This window comes from Phyllopteryx taeniolatus, chromosome 9, assembly GCF_024500385.1.
Source record: "Phyllopteryx taeniolatus isolate TA_2022b chromosome 9, UOR_Ptae_1.2, whole genome shotgun sequence".
In the NCBI taxonomy this organism is placed as follows: domain Eukaryota; kingdom Metazoa; phylum Chordata; class Actinopteri; order Syngnathiformes; family Syngnathidae; genus Phyllopteryx; species Phyllopteryx taeniolatus.
Genome location: NC_084510.1, coordinates 15,016,230 through 15,035,167, shown reverse-complemented (window position 1 = coordinate 15,035,167; position 18,938 = coordinate 15,016,230). Strand labels below are relative to the sequence as shown.

The 18,938-nt window shown below is 40.3% G+C and overlaps 1 protein-coding gene and 1 non-coding gene across 2 annotated transcripts; one reads left to right on the top strand and one right to left on the bottom strand.

The window, feature by feature from the left end:
• Nucleotides 1-2,266: 2,266 nt before the first annotated feature.
• Nucleotides 2,267-2,339, bottom strand: trnar-acg (transfer RNA arginine (anticodon ACG)). Its single transcript has one exon. It is a non-coding gene; the product is annotated as a tRNA-Arg (tRNA).
• Nucleotides 2,340-2,973: 634 nt separating this feature from the next.
• ccdc3b (coiled-coil domain containing 3b) lies at nt 2,974-16,743 on the top strand. The gene is made up of 3 exons (XM_061785760.1): nt 2,974-3,575; nt 7,902-8,076; nt 15,556-16,743. The coding sequence occupies exons 1-3, from the start codon at nt 3,160-3,162 to the stop codon at nt 15,847-15,849; spliced, it is 885 nt and encodes a 294-aa protein (XP_061641744.1). The 5' UTR covers nt 2,974-3,159; the 3' UTR covers nt 15,850-16,743.
• Nucleotides 16,744-18,938: the final 2,195 nt, after the last annotated feature.

Below are 18,938 nucleotides of genomic sequence, written 5' to 3'. Positions count from 1 at the left end.
TGTAGCCTTTAGATGAATTACTTTTCCTCCCTGCCCTGTGAATGTTTGTTATTTTCAATAAAATATGAAAACATAACTGTTAGTGTGGTATTAGTTTACGCAGACTTTGTTTATTCTTGTGATTTAGATGAAGATCAGACCAATTTATGCAGAAATGTAAGAAATTCCAATGGGTTCACATACTTTTTTCCTCCCATTGTATCTATTATCCTCTTATAACAATTCTTGAGCCTTATTTTCCTCTGTCGCATCCTCCTGGAAAACACTTGGATTAATGTTTTTTTCTTTTCCTTTTTGAAAAAAGTAAAATGCTTTCCATCTTCTTAGCAGCACTCTTAGATAGATTTTAAAAAAAAATATCAAACAGTAAATGGTTGCTTTTTGCTATTAAAATAAGAAAGAAGCTAGACTCACCCTCACACAGATGAAGGTGGACATGGGGATGAGTCAGAAGTTTTGCAGCAGCCATGTCTTTAGTGTGGAGTCTGTCTTCAGCCCTTATAAATATGTATTTTTCACCTGAGACATCACAACCAGCGGCCCGGTGCCCGACTGATTAGCACATCTGCCTCAAAGTTCAGAGGACCCGGGTTGAAATCCGGCTTCGCCTGTGTGGAGTTTGCATGTTCTCCCCGTGCCTGCGTGATTTTCTCTGGGTACTCCTGTTTCCTCCGACATCCCCAAAACATGCATGGTAGGTTAATTAAAGACTCAAAATTACCTGTATGTGTGAATGTGAGCGTGAGTGGTTTTTTTTGTCTATGTGTGCCCTGCGATTGTCTGGCGACCATTTCAGGGTGTACCCCGCCTCTTGCCCAGATAGCTGAGATAGGTTCCAGCATGCCCGCGATCCGAGTGAGGATAAGCGGTATGGAATATGGACAGATGGATGGATGGACATCACAACCAACATCACACAGTGGCCTTGCCAAGGCCATAATATTTCACTTCCCCTTCTGATTTTGTATTTTAGCAGACAGTAGACTTAAGGAAGTTTTCTTACATCGTGGCAACTATGATTGATTTTGGGTAGTATGTAGTTATTTGTTCTCCCTGTGCCTGCGTGGGTTTTCTCCGGGCACTCCGGTTTCCTCCCACATCCCAAAAACATGCATGCTAGGTTAATTGAAAACTCTAAATTGCCCGTAGGTGTGAATGTGAATGGTTGTTTGTTTGTATGTGCCCTGCGATTGGCTGGCAAACAGTTCAGGGTGTACCCCACCTCCTGCCCAATGATAGCTGGGATAGGCACCAGCACGCCCGCGATCCGAGTGAGGATAAGCGGTATGGAAAATGGACAGATGGATGGATGGACATCACAACCAACATCACACAGTGGCCTTGCCAAGGCCATAATATTTCACTTCCCCTTCTGATTTTGTATTTTAGCAGACAGTAGACTTAAGGAAGTTTTCTTACATCGTGGCAACTATGATTGATTTTGGGTAGTATGTAGTTATTTGTTCTCCCTGTGCCTGCGTGGGTTTTCTCCGGGCACTCCGGTTTCCTCCCACATCCCAAAAACATGCATGCTAGGTTAATTGAAAACTCTAAATTGCCCGTAGGTGTGAATGTGAATGGTTGTTTGTTTGTATGTGCCCTGCGATTGGCTGGCAAACAGTTCAGGGTGTACCCCACCTCCTGCCCAATGATAGCTGGGATAGGCTCCAGCACGCCCGCGACCCTATTGAGGAGAAGCAGCTCAGAAAATGGATGGCTGGATGTGTTTAACCCTGCAAATATCCGCTTTTTTAATTAAAAAGGCATGTTTGCATAATATCTTAATATTATGAATATAATGTTCTGCAGAACAATATATATTACTAAAGACGAACTACATGAAGAGAACGTGAGTGTATTTACATTATACAGCATGAAATCTGCACGTGAACGTTGAAGCATGAGACTCAAACCATGTTTATACTAGACAATGCTACCGCCTAGTGGTCACAGGTTTAACTGCTAGGGCTCCATTTTAGGTTACATTGGATGTGATATGTGGCCTCCAGGTATTTGTGGTATTGATTAAATTTACTTCACGTAGTTCCTTGAAAGTGAGTGGTTTAAATAAAAATTATTCAACGTAAATAATGCATCATTACCATGTATTTCATTTACCCAACACCATATGGTCGACTCATTTGGTTAGTTTAACTCGTCGCTTGTTTTACATATTCTATGTTTGTTGTTTTTCGGTACGATGATTTTGGTTTAAAAAATGGTTAGTTGGGCGAAAATGTTTCATAAACAAACAAAACAAAAAGTTCGAGCCAGCCAGGAGTCGAACCTAGAATCTTCTGATCCGTAGTCAGACGCGTTATCCATTGCGCCACTGGCCCGTTATGAACCATGTGAAACATGCCGTCCATCTTGAGTTTCGTAAAATGTCAGCAGGGAGAGCCGTGTTCCATTCGCTTCTGTCAAACTCGACGTATAATTCGTGTTTTAACACTAGCAAGACATCACCCGATAAAGTTTATTTTACGAACTGGTTAATTAACGACATGGGTTATGATAAGGTGTTTTTCTGCCATTGGTCGAGTAAAAATCGTTCGATGCAGTGCATATTATGCATAAAATCCGAGCCAGACTTGTTCTCTGCTGTACTTCCGCGTTCGTTTATTTTTTAAACGATCGTGATTGGTTAAACGTGGGAGCACCTATATGTTGTGATTGCTCGCAAGGTTGAGGAACGCGATTGGTCATTCCAAAAAGTTGAACCGCAACAAGCGAAAAGCACTCAACGTTCACATATCCAGTACAGTTACTGTAGTTAATATTCTAAAATTCTGTCACAAGAGGGCGCCATTGCTATCTCTCCAATTCACTTCTGTCCTTCTGGTTTGTGTGCTGGCTTTAAAATGTTTTCCAGTCTTCTTGTATATACAATCGTATTTGTCGCGAAATCAAAGTTCAAAGTTTAAAGTTCCCTCACGAGGTTGTGTGCAGTGACTTAGATTGCTCCGCCTAAATTTGAATTGGAAAGTGGAGGGGAATTCTGTCGCTGCAGCTGAAGAGAAGGCTGAGCCTCCTCCTCCATCACAGACAGGTATCACTTGGTTGGAGACTACGAAAGCACAAACGAGGAGTTCAAGTTTGTTTGTTTGTTTCACATACAAAGCGCCTGGATGATTCGTTGAAAGAGATTATGTGCACCGCATGAGCGCTCTGCCTTTACTTTGCAACATCCATCCATCTGCAACTCGCTACTCCCCGCGCGATATGATGTGGATTATCGTGGCTTTTCTCCTGACTGCGGCCGGTCCCGAATGGAGCGAGGGGTGCCAGCTGCCCCACGACTGGAGACCCCAGACGGAGGCGTGCCGTGCCGAGCTGGCCGAGATCATCGTGTTCGCTAAGGTGCTGGCCCTGCACAAAGAGCCGTACAACTACCTGCCGTGGCAGAGCCCCACCGACTTGCTCTACTTGGCCGAGATCGAGCTGCTGTGCGACCAGGCGTGGGGAAGCATGCTGGAGGTCCCCGCGGGCTCCAGGTTTAACGTCACAGGCCTGGGCTACTTCTCCTGCTTCTCCTACAGTGTGACCCCAAACAACAATTACTACTTCTTCCTCAAGTGAGTTATCCTTCTCAATTGATTGCTAAGTGCTGACTGATTGAATGAGTCCATCGCATGTAAAATGTATACATCTGCATCAGGGGTGAGCAAAGTATGGCTGGCGGGCTACATTCCCCCCCATGAAATTGGTTACTTAAAATGTATTCATTGTTTTTTTTAAATTCATTTACAAAAAAAATACAACGACTTTTCAATTTGTTGCATGACTAAACTTCTAACACGGCCGCAGCCCGAAATGTTTCAGTGGGGTGGCCCAAAAATCAATGAGGTGGTCACGACAACCACGGGGGATGTCGACGGGGTAGTGGGTCTTTTGGGGGGTGATGGGCGTGATGAGCGCTGATCGAACCTTTTGCCCCTCGAAAGCCGATCGTCAACAGGGGCAGGGGGGGGATGCTGATCAATATTTGACAAAAAATTATTGCCACGGTTGCCCATGCAATTTACTCGTAGTCTGTATTAAATACATTTTCCCCATTGATGTGATTTTAAGTCACTGATGGTGGAATTTGCCTGACTTCCATTCAGGCAGTGTGCGTTAGATTCCCACTCAGTGATAGTGTGCAAGGTTGTATATCTTCCCTGTTATTGACTAATGACCAGTGCAGTGTGTTGTTGGCCTTTTGCCTGAAGTCACCTAAGACAATCACTAGTTTCCTGTGACCCTGAACAGGATAAGCGGTGTCGAAAAGTGATCCACATGAACTGAATTTTTCTTGTTACATAGCACAGTAACGTATAACAATATAATGAAACATAATAAAAGAGAATGTAAAGAACTGTTTTTATAAATTGTAATTAATGGGACAAGCCGAAAGTCACAACAACTGTAGGGTTATATGTGTGCCTTTAAGGGCCATTGCCTAGTGAGTGACGTCAAGAACTGAAGTCAAGTCGGCCCAACTTGGCTGTAAGGCTGCATGCGAATGTCGGGGCACGAGTTTTGGCCTACTGCAGCTCCTTGCGAGTGTTGTCATTTTGTATTTGCATGTCTGACCCTTCAATAAACGGCTCAAAGTGCATTATGTGTGGCTCTCAAGTTGGCTTTTATGAAAGCTGATGCTCAGTTGTAACTCCAATTTTGACTTGCAACACAAAGCAAAAAACAACTCAGAAAAAATAGTTGTAATAATAATATCATAATAATAATCATGAATAATTTGTTACTTGATTTATTGTTATTAATACAATAAAAAATAGTACAATACACCTTTTTCAATTTTGCAAAATAATTGGTTAATGGACGACTGGCTAGCACATCTGCCTCACAGTTGGGGACCGGGGTTTAAATCCTGGGCCCGCCTGTGTGGAGTTTGCATGTTCTCCCCGTGCTTGGGTGGGCTTCTTCTGCTTCTGTAGCCAGGGTTCGGACCGCCAAGGTCTCTGCCTTCGGCCACCGCCCAGGTCACACTGCACCTGACCACTATGGCCCCTCCCACAGGTGGTGGGCCCATGGGAAGGGGGGTGTACCCCGCCGATGACAGCTGGGATAGGCTCCAGCATGCCCGCAACCCTAGTGAGGAGAAGCGGCTCAGAAAATGGATGTCTTTGGAGACTTTGAAATGAGCAATGTATTTCTCAAATCCAAGAAAATTAAGTAATTCATGTAAAATCCTAATTGCATGTCTATCCTCCCACTGTACATTCGCTTAACAGATCTCCTGATTTATGAGAAGCATGGTCAGCGCAATGCACAGAGGTGAAGCAATACTATTGGCTTAATTTGGCTCCAGCTCTTGTTCAAATACACACTGACATTATGCCATAGCCATATTGGAACTGGGGAGAACACTTGCTAAGAATATCTGAAGAATGTTGTGGTATGCAGTCCAAACATTAAAAAGTACTCCCATCAGTCCAGTTGATGTTAGTTAGTGGGTAATCTTTCAACAAAGGGCAAACATTCAAAATCTACATGTGGGATGGAATGTCCTTGAATTGAAGTTTCACTGTTCTGTTATTTTTCTGCTCTGCAACAACTATTCAGACCTGTGGCATAAACATAAGTAAGGACTCTCAAAGGACTCAATCAGTGAAGCTCACAAAAAACAGAGCACTGATGCCCACCTCCTATATGCTCTCTTAATGTGAGCCCATCTTAATTTATATTAACTCCCATACTTTCCAGGGATATTAAAAAACAAAACAAAACAAAAAGAAAGTGCAGCATGTACTGTATGTTAAAACCTTGCATGCACATATAATTATAGACAATCAGAATACCAAAAGTTGATAAAGCCCACAACTTGCAGACCCAGCACTGATGAAAGCCTATGCTTGATGATAGGGAACATGTGCTAACTAACAGGTGTTACCAATTTTTCCTTCACATTTTGTTTTTTTGCTCACACAGATGAGATGTCAGATATTGAGAAGGGGTGCTGGAAAGCATTCCTGGTGTGTAATGTTTTGCAGTCTGCACAAAGCCAACAACAGCACTGCATTTTTATAATGCATCTCACAGACAGATGTGTGAACATGTAGTTTGACAACACTTTTGCTTCCCTCTGTTGTGTTGGTAAAAAATTAAAACTATCAATGCTAATGTTATCTGTGACACCCGCCATAATAATGCACAATGTAGTTGTCATTTGTCACCATTTATCAGGCCTAACGGAGAAAACGATACCAATTCCTCTGCAGAACATCTCAACAATAAAGAATAGACTCTAGTAAATTCTTTTTTTGTGTGTTTACAACAAGGTAACATTCAAGAACAGTAAAATCAGATTAGACTTTGCCAGAAAACATTTTAAAAAGCCTCTCATGTTGTGGGATAACATTCTTTGGACAGATCAGACGGTCCACTTGTATCAGACAGATGGGAGGAGAGTGAAAATAACATTGCATACCAATCACATCATGTGTCAAAAGTAGGGGTACCACATGCGCATGTATGGCTGTGAATGGAACGGTAGAACTGCCAGTTATTGATGATGGTGACTCCTGAGAAAAGTAACAGATGAGCCTAGGGCTGTACTCTCTGCTCAACGAATGGTTACATTAGAAGATTGATACCACTTGTATGGGGCAACAGTTAGAAGACAAGTGATTTAGTTAAACATTGAATTGGGAACAGCTTAACTTGAGACAAAGCCTCGTTTGTTTTACTCTTGAAGTACAAATTAATGCAAAACGGCCTTAAAAATGTCACTTAATTTCTGCACGATAAAAGCTGTTATAGCAGCATATGTTTGTGTCTAGTAGACACGTACGGTGCTATATTATATATTGACACAAATACCCATAGAGGAATGTTCAGGGCTCTCAAGTTCCTCCGTACCAAACTCATCCTAGTATACTGTTGCACGATCATGCTAGAGTAGAAAAAGGGCCGGAATGTTCCCGCTAAGTTGGAATTTTCCAAAATGTCAGGTAAACTATGGAATTCATTGGGAACTAAGGGGTCCATAACATCACAAAGAGGTGTGTCTCAATACATTAGTACAGTTAGTGAATGTGTCTTTCCTCTACATTTGGTCTTTATTCATGCAACATAGGATAAGTGGATACAGGTTTCAGATTCAAAAAGTGATCTAAAATGTAAGATTTTATTTAATATATTGAAAAAATAAAAATAAAAATCAATGTATGGCCTAATGCAAAACTCCTACCTATAAACCCACATTCAAATACGTTACTAACTCCTTGTTTAATGAGACAACAAAGTGATGAAGTTCTCATTCTCATCACTGTCTCCAGTGGACAGCCATTTCCTGTCCAACGAAACCACAGAGATTTAAAAATAGTTGTTCCGATCAATCATGGGCAAATGCTCCCGGGATAGGGCGAATCAGAGCCGAGTATGGAGAAGAATGTTGCCGGCGATCCCACACGGGATCTTTAAATGAGACGGATTGAGTGTGCTGTCTGGTTCTCATGTGCACTGTAAAAACATTAGCCTATATGTTAACCCTTAAAGATTCTATATCAGAAGAATAACAAACACAACTCAAACCGTTGGGAAACAATGACATTATGCCAGAACAAAAATGCTGATGAGACATTTCTGCGTGTTGCTTGTGCTGTATTTGTGTTGCGTAACCATTACAGTGAAGTCAATTCTTACGCATTTCTCTGTTCACCATACTTACAACTGACCTTTAACCTTTTCAGCATACATACACCCACTCTGTCTCTTGAATAGACAACTTAACTTTTGATGTCTTCTGAGGAGACGAGATGTTCTCCAGATGTCCATACGTTCTAGCTCATACATTTCACATGATGCTATACATTAATCACACTCATAAATCGCCTTTGGTTGGAGAGAGTGAAAAGGGAACATGTTTACAGTATATATTTTTCTTTCTTGCCATGCAGGATGGATGAAAACTACAACATGGTCCCCCACGGAGTGAACTTCCAGGACGCCATCTTCCCAGACACAGCGGACAACCATCGCATGTTTGCCAGCCTATTCCAGTTTGCCAACTGCACGCCTGGTACTCAGGTCCATAGCTATACCCCTGAATGGGAGGCTCAGGAGGACAGCAGGGTACGTAGACAGCAAAAAAAAAAAAAGCACTTGCCTGTTTGATTTCACATGCCATTAGTTGAACAGGACACTCTGATTCAGCATATTGGCATAGGGAATAGAATGCAATAAACCATAATTGCTTGGATTATTTTGGGGGCACACAGGAAGATTCACGATTATATGCTTTTGTTTAAAGAGGAAGGTTGCTGCGAGTCAAATATGGTCCAAAATCTGGAAAACCAGGCAGTAATTTTCTGAGGTTTGGCTAGACAAAGAAGCCGCAATGTTTTATGGAAGAATCCACTTTAAAAACATAAAACATCTCGTTCTTGCGACCTCTGTGGTTTTTTTTGTTTGTTCTATAGCTTAGTATTGTTTTAAGTGCAGCATATGGGACCCTTGTGTAGGATTACGTCATGTAGATACATGCTGAATGTTATGGTCACTATCACTATAGAGTGCCTTTGGTGTCCTCATCGGAATTACTCAGTCGTCATGAAAATGTAGCAATATAATGAAGGTCCTATTGTAAGTGGCCAACGTAGCATTGGCACACATACCAGTACAATGGCAAGTCTCTTAAAAAGTGTTTCCTTCATTTTAAACAATTTTTTTTCATTCCCAGACACTGCTCTGCTAACTACAGTGTGTGTAAGAAGTGGTTAAAATAATACTAAATAATTATTTTAAAATGATTTTACTGTACGCATATATATATATATATATATATATATATATATATATATATATATAATACACACATACGTACATACGCGTTTTCAGCAGGTACTGCGGCTTCCTCCCACATTCCAAAAACATGCATGTTCAGCGTTAATTAAGGATTAAAAATTGTCAGTAGGTGTGAATGTGTGTATGAAGGGTTGCTTGTCTATACCAGAGACCACCAAGCGTTTTGAAACTGAGAACTAATTCTTGGGTACTGATTTCTGCGAAGTGTTAACAGTTTACACACTTCCGAAATAATAAATTTGTTCAGGGTGTACACTGTCTCTCGCGCCAGTCACCTGGGATTGCCTCCAGCTCACCTGCAACCCTGATGAGGACAAGCGCTATAGAAAAAGAATGGATGGCTAGATTAGCACATATTGACAAAAACAATCTGGAAAGCACTCATCAAGGGCATTCATATAGTGTAAGGTATGGGTGTATATCATTTGATACAAATTGTTTTTTTAACCCTGTAACTTTTGAACACTTTAAAATAGTAAAATTTCCAACATTGGCAATCTGGCATCATAGAATGAAAACAAAGAGGTTTAAATCGCACCCATCAGGACCATTAATATGAGGTTGACATTTTTTACCATTGTCAAGTAATCTTTGTGGCAACATATTGGCAAAATAATTCGCAATTATATTTGTATCATTATTAAAGTGTTTATCCACAGCTATAATATGAGCTATGAGTGTGTTGTGGTATGTGGTTTGTTGCAAAAACATTTTTTAATAGGTAACTAGTGACATGAGACACTTCCCTGCAGGTTGACATAACAAACAACACAGTTAAAAATCTTATTTCCAACAATGGCATCATCAAATGAAATCAAGCATGTTTTTATGCTGATTTGTGAGTATGAGTGATATAAGACCAACAAGAAGCACCAAAGAAAATGGACCCCAATTGAAGTAAATTACATCTCTCAGTTTTTGTTTGATGGTGTTCATGTGTTCATTTATTATGGGATTGCTACGATGGTGTACAATAGTTTTGAGAATTTATATTCATGTCTCTTCTTCATCCATCCACCATTGGAAAAAGACAGCATCCGGAGCTCTTTGTAGACAGAGGTCGAAAAGGCTCTTCTATATATGGAATTCAAAGCTCAAGTGCAATTTGACAGTGTGTGTCCCAAGGAATTGGCTCAAGATTCTAAATATGGAGTCCATGTTATTTTGCAGTTTTTTGTGTTATTTGTTATGTGTTTATAGTTTCCACTGACTCACCACTGCTTCTTCCCCTCAAATAAGCCAAAACATTTGCCGTGGTCCCTCTCATTTTGGTCTTCTTCTGTCTGTTTCCAATCATTTTCTGACTTCCCATGAAAGGAGAACTCTACCACGGGAAAAGAGCATTTTACACACAGTTTGCATTTCCGTTAATAGCAAAGATTTGGGGTTGCACTGGCCTGTGATTGTAATTACAAAGTGATATTTAGCTATCTGCTGCGGTTTCTTAAATTATGCTCCAGGTTATATTTCCTCACAGAGAAAATAAAAGCAGACTTGGTTCAGGTCACAGTTCGTACATCCAAGTCGTTACAATGTATGTGCTTGCCTCAAGATGTAACACCAAACTGCATTAGGACTAAAACTGGCAGTGGCATCCCCACCATACACACAAAGGCAAAACTAATGGCTGCCTATGGCTTCAGTTCATGTACTCGAACTAAATTTGTCTCTAAAGCAGGACACACGTTTCTCCTCAGAACATATATCTTTCCATTTAGGAAAGACTTCAATGCTTGCACATTATTGTTCTGTTCACAGTGTACTGACATGTAAACACAGACATGTTAAATGAAGTAATTACTCCTGTGGCAATGCAATTAAAGCAAACCTTTTTTTCCTTAAAGTAAACATTTATTCATGCTTAAATGATGTGAATGCAGTTTATACGCTACAAGGATTTATATGTATATATATATATATACATACACACACTGTACATACAGTATATGTATGTATATACACTGTATCCACACTTCACTCACAAATCATACAAAACATATTTCCATCTCTAAACTATTAAAATTTTCCTCATTCTGCTGTGATATTAGTTAAAAATTCATTTTTCACGAGTTTGGCAAAAGATCATTTCCAATCAATTGAATCATTTTAATTGCGTGGATGTGTGCAGGCTAGATGTGAGTGCCTGGGCTCACACGGAAGGGACACCAACTGCTTTACATAACATGATCATCCTGTCTCTACACGTCAACCTTTGCATTATAAACTTTCATAGTCCTTCCATATCCCAATAGGGTGTAAGTAATGCCACATGGTGTATGGCCACAATTATACTGCAGAAGGAAATGTAGCTACTCGTGATGTGGCCCTGCAGCCAACTGTGCATTTTCAACATTTCCTCCAAACATTCAGCACTTGTTATTTAAGGACAGGCAATTTGCATGGCTGGCCCACATGGAAGCATTAGCATCTGTAGAGGAAATCCATACTCAAGCAGAAAATCCATACAGTCTGAAGCAGCTGGAGATCTTTTGTTGTTGTTTATTTTGTACCTTACAAAAGGTCTGGGCTGGCACGTAGCCTGTAGTGGGTTGTATTGTGTCACCATCTGCCTTGAATCTTATCTCACAGAAACAAAGAAAACAAATATCCCTACCTGGAGGTCTGAGGGTTTGTTAACCTTGGCCTTTACAAATGTAGACTGTAGGATGTGGCACCTTTGATGCAGTTACAAAGTTGCCATCTCAAATAAAGTATATACAGTGAAGTTAAAAAGTATTTGCCCCCTTCTGAAATTCTTGGTTTTTTTTGCACAGTTTCCCCACTTTGTTTAACATTAACAAATGAAAATATCTGACAAAGATAACCCAAGTAAACATAAAATACAACTTTAAAATTCTGATTTTAATTTATTGAGAGAAAATATTCAAAGCTACGCTAAATCCTGAATTAACTGTGGGTATTCACTTTTATGGGAAAGCTGAGTTAATTTCTACTGACCACTCCCAAGCCTGATTACCTCTAGACTTGGCCGGCCTACAAAAATCCCCAAGAGCACGACGCCTCATCCAAGAGGCCTCAAAGCAACCCAGGACAACATCTAAAGAATTACAGGACTCCCTTGCCTCAGTTAAGGTCAGTGTTCATAACTTGACAATAAGGAAAAAGGACAGGGCAATCATGGCATCCATGGCAGGATTCCAAGGCGAAAACCACTGCTGACCAGAAATAACATAAAGCCAAAAAAACAACATCTAAATGATTCCCGAGACTTTTGGGAGAATAGTGTACGGACTGACGATATGGAAGTTGAACTTTTTGGAAGGTGTGTGTCTCGTTACATCTGACATAAATGTAACACAGCATTTCAGAAAAAGAACATCATACCAACAGTCAAACGTGGTGGTGGTACTGTGATGCTCTTGGGCTGCTAAGCTCCTTCAGGACCTGGACAACTTGTTGTGATTGATGGAACCATGAGTTCTGCTTTCACCAGTAAATCCTAAAAAATAATTTGAAAAGGGGCAAATACTTAGGCCAGTTTATGTGTTTGCCAGTAAATCTGCTAACACTAAAAACAATGTTGTAACAACAGTAAATAAGTTTCTTCCATGGCTCTCTTAAAGTCCCTGTAAAGTGAAAATAAATCTCTTGTTAATTTGACACACCAAAGAAAAGTGTCGTTAACAACCGTGCCAAGTTTGAGTGATTAAAAAAAGTTGAATTTTTTTTTTTTTCAAAATTATGAAATATTAAGCGATTCTCTCTGCTCTCAAACACTGTGGGCCCAACTCTCAATTGCACCGGATAAACGCTGATGCGTACAAAGGTGTTCAGTTCTTTTACTAGGTGCGGATGGACTCTTGCCAGAGTGATGGTACATTACCACATGCTCTCAAGCCCTGACAAGCTGGCATTTCCCCCCCCTCATTCTTCTGCCAGTTGGTGCTTTGGACCAGGGTCACCATCAGGAAAACTGAAATGGTTAGAAACTGTTTTACACTAGGTCTCTCAATTGAGTGATACATAGTTCTCAGTCTCTTCACGTTTTCAGCAATTATCTTCAAATGTGTATAATGTATTTAGAAACACACCTCTGAAATCATGTTAAACGGTCTTTAAATGAAGCCCACAAACACAGCTTCTTGCAAGATGCACTGCTACAATTCTTTGCGGGTTGTCAATCCCACAGCTTGCACAACGACATGTCAGAAATGTCTCCACTGTTGTACCTTGGTTTGGAACTGACAATCACTAATTTCCCGCTGAACTCTGCATGACAAGCAACACGCAACAGTATTCAGGAAGCAAAGTGGCTTCTGTTCTTCCATCAAGAGAATGCTCCTGTTTCCCCCCTACAATGCAATGAACTACTGCCCACAAATCATCCGTATGTAATTTCCCATTGTAGACGAACTCATGAAATTCTTCCGTTTTTTGCCAATTACTTAATTGCGACTGCATTGGCAGAGTGCTCCAAAGGTAGAATCACAGAAATGGGAACAGGTTATTTTCCAGACATTGCATCACCATTAGATCTTTCTGTACGCTGACTGCATAAGTAGAGAATTTTCCACCCACAATGCCAATTCCACAAGAGTCTGAGTTACCAGCACCAAGCTAAAACATCAGGCCTTGGTGAGATTTGAACTCATGACCCCTGGTTTACAAGACCAGTGATCTGACCCCTGAGATATAAAGCCCTTGAGTATGCTTTCTGCAGTTCAAGACTGGTCCACAATGTCAGCATTCAAATTCCAGATGTGTATACTGTTGATACACTAGTTCATGTGCTTTCTCAAATGCAACTCCCTTCCAGGATGCATCACTACAAATTTTTGCAAGCTCCTGTCTTTATACTACAAATAAGATGACTGGTCAGCTTCTAATTGCCCACAAAACTGACTTTTCTTTCTACACATTTCAGTCCTTAGTGGTATACTGCAAGATTTGGTATCGATCCAGTTCCAAGTAAATATAGTATTGATACTAATTCCCATGCGTTTTAACAATTGAGGTTGATGCATCGTGAAATTGGTGAACCTGAATGAATTTTCATGATCTTTAAGTTTTTTGTGCTTTTTTCTTTTGCAATACTATTTAGTAAAAAAAAAAAAAAACAGAAAAAGATGTAGGCAACATTTATAAGTAAATAAAAAATAAATTGTTATCATGTAAATATATAGTATTATAATTGCTATTGCATAAATATAGGAAGTATAGGTCTACAGAATCTCATTTACAGTTAACAAAAACTTATTTATATTTAATCAAATCTGAGCTGTATTAATATTACAGCAGTAACTATATTTCATTTCCATTTCAGTAACACTTTTCTATGGGATAAATCTATTGCGGCAAGGTCTAAGCATAAATTATACTTGTTGAGATGACTAAAGTAACAAATGGCCAGTGGCACTTTGAAAATTAATATAAAATAATGCTGTTTTCACCTGTACGTTGTCTGCCAGACTGAAACGCCTGCCTCTGGGTAGGGGGTCTGGGTCTGTTGAGTCCATTTGGTGTGGGATATCTCTGCTCTCTTTATTTCTGCAGCTTGCGGTTTTCTCTTAAACATTTCAATACATGTTAGATTTCCACAATTGTTTACCCCTTTTTTACATGTTGCCATTGTGTCATTTCCATCCATCCGAACCGCTTATCCTCACGCAGGCATGTTGGAGCTTATCCCAGCTATCTTTGGGCGAGAGGCTGGGTAGACCCTGAACTGGTCGCTAGCCAATCGCTGGGCACATACCGTAATTTCTTGTGTATAATGCGAACCCGTATATAATACATACCCCCAAATTTGACCTCAAAATTATTCTCTCAAAATTGACGTCGAGACTGCACAGAACGCTTCCGTTTCCGGTCCCAGCTGGCACGAACGCTTCTGTTTACGGTCCGAGCGGGCTGGTTAACTGGCTAAGAACTACTTTTACGGAGTTCAAAGTCTACTCTCATTGAGGAGCTGCGACCTCCACTCCTGCATCACGCCCACAGTTAACGCACCACGAACGGCGAAGGAGGAAGCAGAAGCGAGGCAAGCGTGTGTGTGCGTGTCTATATATATATATATATATATATATATATATATATATATATATATATATATATATATATATATATATATATATATATATATATATATATATATATATATATATATATATAGACACACACACACACACACACACACACACACACATACGGTGGCGTATGAGAAAAATGCCTACTCCTAACCGATCCGCAGTGCAAAGAAGGTTGGGGAACACTGGGCTACACTTTTCTCATAACCTCTAGGTGGTGGTGGCATATTGCAATAAAACTGTGAAGCTTTTTCATAACCTCTAGATGGCGGCATACATTTATACAATGTGAAAGTTGTTTTCATTTCCCCCTATGCCTATGTATAATGGCAACTATTGACTTTTGACAATTGGGGAGGGGGGCGGGGGGGATGCGCATTATACACGAGAAATGACGGTATAAATAAACAACCATTTGCACTCACAGCCACACAATTTACCTACCATGCATGAAACCGGAGTACCTGGAGAAAACCCACACAGGGACGAGGAGAATATGCAAACTCCACACAGGCGAGGCCAGATTTGAACACGGGTCCTCAGAACTGTGAGGCAGATTCGTTAACCAGTCGCCCACCGTCCCGCCCACTGTTGTGTGATTTGCAGCCTGAAAATAAAAACACACTGCGTTCCTCTGCCATCTTTCGGTGCTTCTCATATTGTTTGTATTTTCTGAACTCCATTTTGTTTTTCTCCACAGTTGTTGTGCTCCACGGTGCAGAAGGCTCTGTTCGAGGAGGAGGAGAAGGTGAGCACGCTCTCTCAGAAGGTGCGTTCGTTGGAGAAGGCCAACGGCCACCTGCGAGAGAAGGTGAAGACCATGAAACGTCTGCTGCGCCAGGCCCAACGAGAGACGGCCAAGGAGCAACAAACGCTCAACCTCAAGCAGCTCTACGAGTCGAAGACATCCCGAACGCATCCTCATCAGGACACCACCCAGGATCAGAAGCAGCCGCCCCTCAAGAGGGCGCTGTCAAAGAAGTTAAAGAAGTAGAGCTAACGTCAATGCGTGCTAACGATCCTGCCCAAAGTCTGTCAAAAGCTGATGTGGCTTTCATTACATTAACCATCGTAATATGCTTATTCCATAAGAATCATCATATAGCATCTTGATAAGGCGTCGCTGACTTTAGCACTGCATGGACAAACAACTTCAGCCCATGAGTCCACTTAAGAAAAACCCTAATGATCAGATTTCACTCAGTGATATCAGAAACAGAATAAAATCGAAATGAACAACGACACAACTTATAACTGACACACACTGCCGGGTTTCCACAGTTGGGTATGATGGTGTGAGGAGTGTTGTTGTTTTTTGACTGCATTGAAGCCCTAAAGTTCAACTTCCACATTTAATCCATCTGGGACCAAACTGTTAATCTGAGGGGCATCACTTCAAATGAGTGGGCTAATACTGCCAAAAGTCTTTACTTGAGTACGTGTATTTGGTTATGTTGTTGGTCATGGCTGTATGCTGGTCATGCAAATCACTTGTATTGTTGAAGAAAAAAGTTAAATGTGTGACATTTGGAAGTACATATACTGTATGTGAGGAGGACACATAATACTTTTTCTTTTTCTCTTATTTTTGAAACTATTTATGTAAAAAACATATAAGGAATTATTTTTGTCATTTTTGTAATTCTACTCATACATAAGTATAGTGTCATTTTGTTTTTGAAAACAGGGTGCTGAGCACCTATTAATTTGAACCAGTGGTCAAAGATGGGCTTTTTCTAAGTCACAAAATGCAATTTGTCGTTTAAAAAAATACAGTTCTTTCTTTTCTTTTTTCTTTTTTTTGTGGTTGGCTTTGCTGCCAACATAATTATTTGTGCACATTACCCCTGCTTTCATTGTTTAAATGAATAAATCCGCGTTAACATCACCTCCTATGTTGTTTTTCCATTCATCTGCATTAAACACATTGAGTATGTTTAACTATTATGAAATATTAACTTTATGTCATAAATATAACATGAATAAATTAACAGCCTTGGATCCACATTGTGCACAGCTGTAAAAGCAGACCCACGTATAATAAAAGTGTCATCCTACCAAAAGAAAATGTTTCCAAATAAGTCTGGGCTTTTAAGGTCTTTTTTCACTGCCTGCTCTCTACACAGCTGCTGATTTCCTGATATAGGCTCACTTTTTAGACTTATTCATGATACATTATCATCTGTAACCTCAGTAAGTGTCATTTTGTGTGTCTTACCACATAAAAGGGTTATGGCCAAAAGGAAAACAGTGTTAAAAGGGTTATAAATACCAGTGAATGTTTTAATCTCAATCATAACTTCATCTCTGGAACCAGCAGTGTGTTAGAGCCTCTGCTAGAGTGGAAGATTTACAAATAAATACAAAGAAAAAGAGCCCCTCGTTAAGGAAACAAACCTCCGGCAAGGAAAAACAATATCAGATAGTTATAGATTACTCTCTTCTTGTATAGCACAGTGTATGAAAGAGATATATACAGGTTGTCCTTGAGTAACATTTTGAGGTTTTGAATGCCATTTAATGAGTTAGTTATCACAGCCGTGTGAAAATACATCATCGCATGGGACAAGAGGCATGCTCAGTTAGCACCGTAGCGGCTGACTGGTTGTTTTTCCTCGGGAACGGTGGTTTCTTGCAAAACAAAATAATAGTACAGGCACAAAATGGAGCCAGAGAAAGCTATTTTTTTCTTTACTCTAATCATTATCTACACTGTCAGGTCATAATGATAATTTTGACAAATATGAAGTTTTTGTTTTTTTTTAAATTGGAAACCTCTCCTTTAACCAATCAAATTTACAATTCTCCTCAGAGAGGACGTCAGCATTTTTCCGTCTTCTGATTGGTTGGTCAGAGCAGGCCAAATTCAACATCTGTAGCGATCTGCACACTTAATACCTTTAATAATCAGCATAGCTGGCAAGTATGATGTAGTCTATTTACATTTTGTTGTTGTTGTTGTCATGGTACTAGATAAATATTAATTTTGTAGGGCTCCAGATGCTGTACTGTGAGCTATGTGGCACTGTTGCGTGCTGCTAAATTGCGGTTTTGTATGGTATTGATGATTTCTCAAATTGTGACATGATAGCAGTGCTATTAAGAGGCAACCCGGTACCCAGCACTCGAAGAAGGTTTACCTGCCATCTTGTGTAGTTACAGATATATTCTACCAACAAACAAATAAACATACTGTAAATGTAAGGAGATAACAGAACGCCCGGTTTCATTTGTGCTTGGTGGATATCGCTAAAAACAACCTCAAGGTAAGTAGGTCTTATTTTGACCTCCTCTGTTGAAGATGTTGTCCACTTCAGGCTTTTTGCGCAACCACACAACCTATTGAGAGTTCCAGTATGATTTTTAGGACGTGACAGGAACCAAATGGCTTCCATATGCTGCTGTTGCATACGACTGAGGGATCGAAGAATGAGAAGCAGCCTTGAAATAGGAAGAGGGACAAAAGGAAACATTTAGCAGGTTGTAGAGGGATTGCGATCCACTAAAGCAGGATAGGAAGGGATATTTACAAGCCTTTTTCTAGCTTCTCATTGGAATCCTTAAGCAAAGATTAGAGCTATCTCTCTCTCCTGGTTTGGTCTTTGTTCTCCCTGTTCAACCTTTGCCAAGCTTGCCTGCAGCCAAGTGTCAAAATCACATGGAAGTGAGCCAAAGATGATAAACACACAGCATTCTCAACATAAACCAGTAGTGTGCACTGCCAAGCTGCAGAACACGTCAGCCAATACCACTCTATGCTGGTGGTCTCATACACTGGATGGGGCTATTTTTGCAACGTGGGTTTATTTTATGTGTCTTGTGTTAGCTTTTCACCTTTCTCTCCGGCTATTGATCCTATGTGATTTTGTTTCTCCACATATTTTTGAAGAATTTTAGTCAACTACTGTATATGTGGTTTGCCAGTGCCTGGCGAGGGATGAGGAAATGATGAAATGAGAACATTCACAAGGAGCATGGAGCTTTTAACAAAATAAAATTGTGGTGTTTTTTTTTTGTGGGGGGGGGGGTTGGCTGGAATGGATTCATGATATTTCCTTTCAATGGAGGAAATTAATTTTAAAC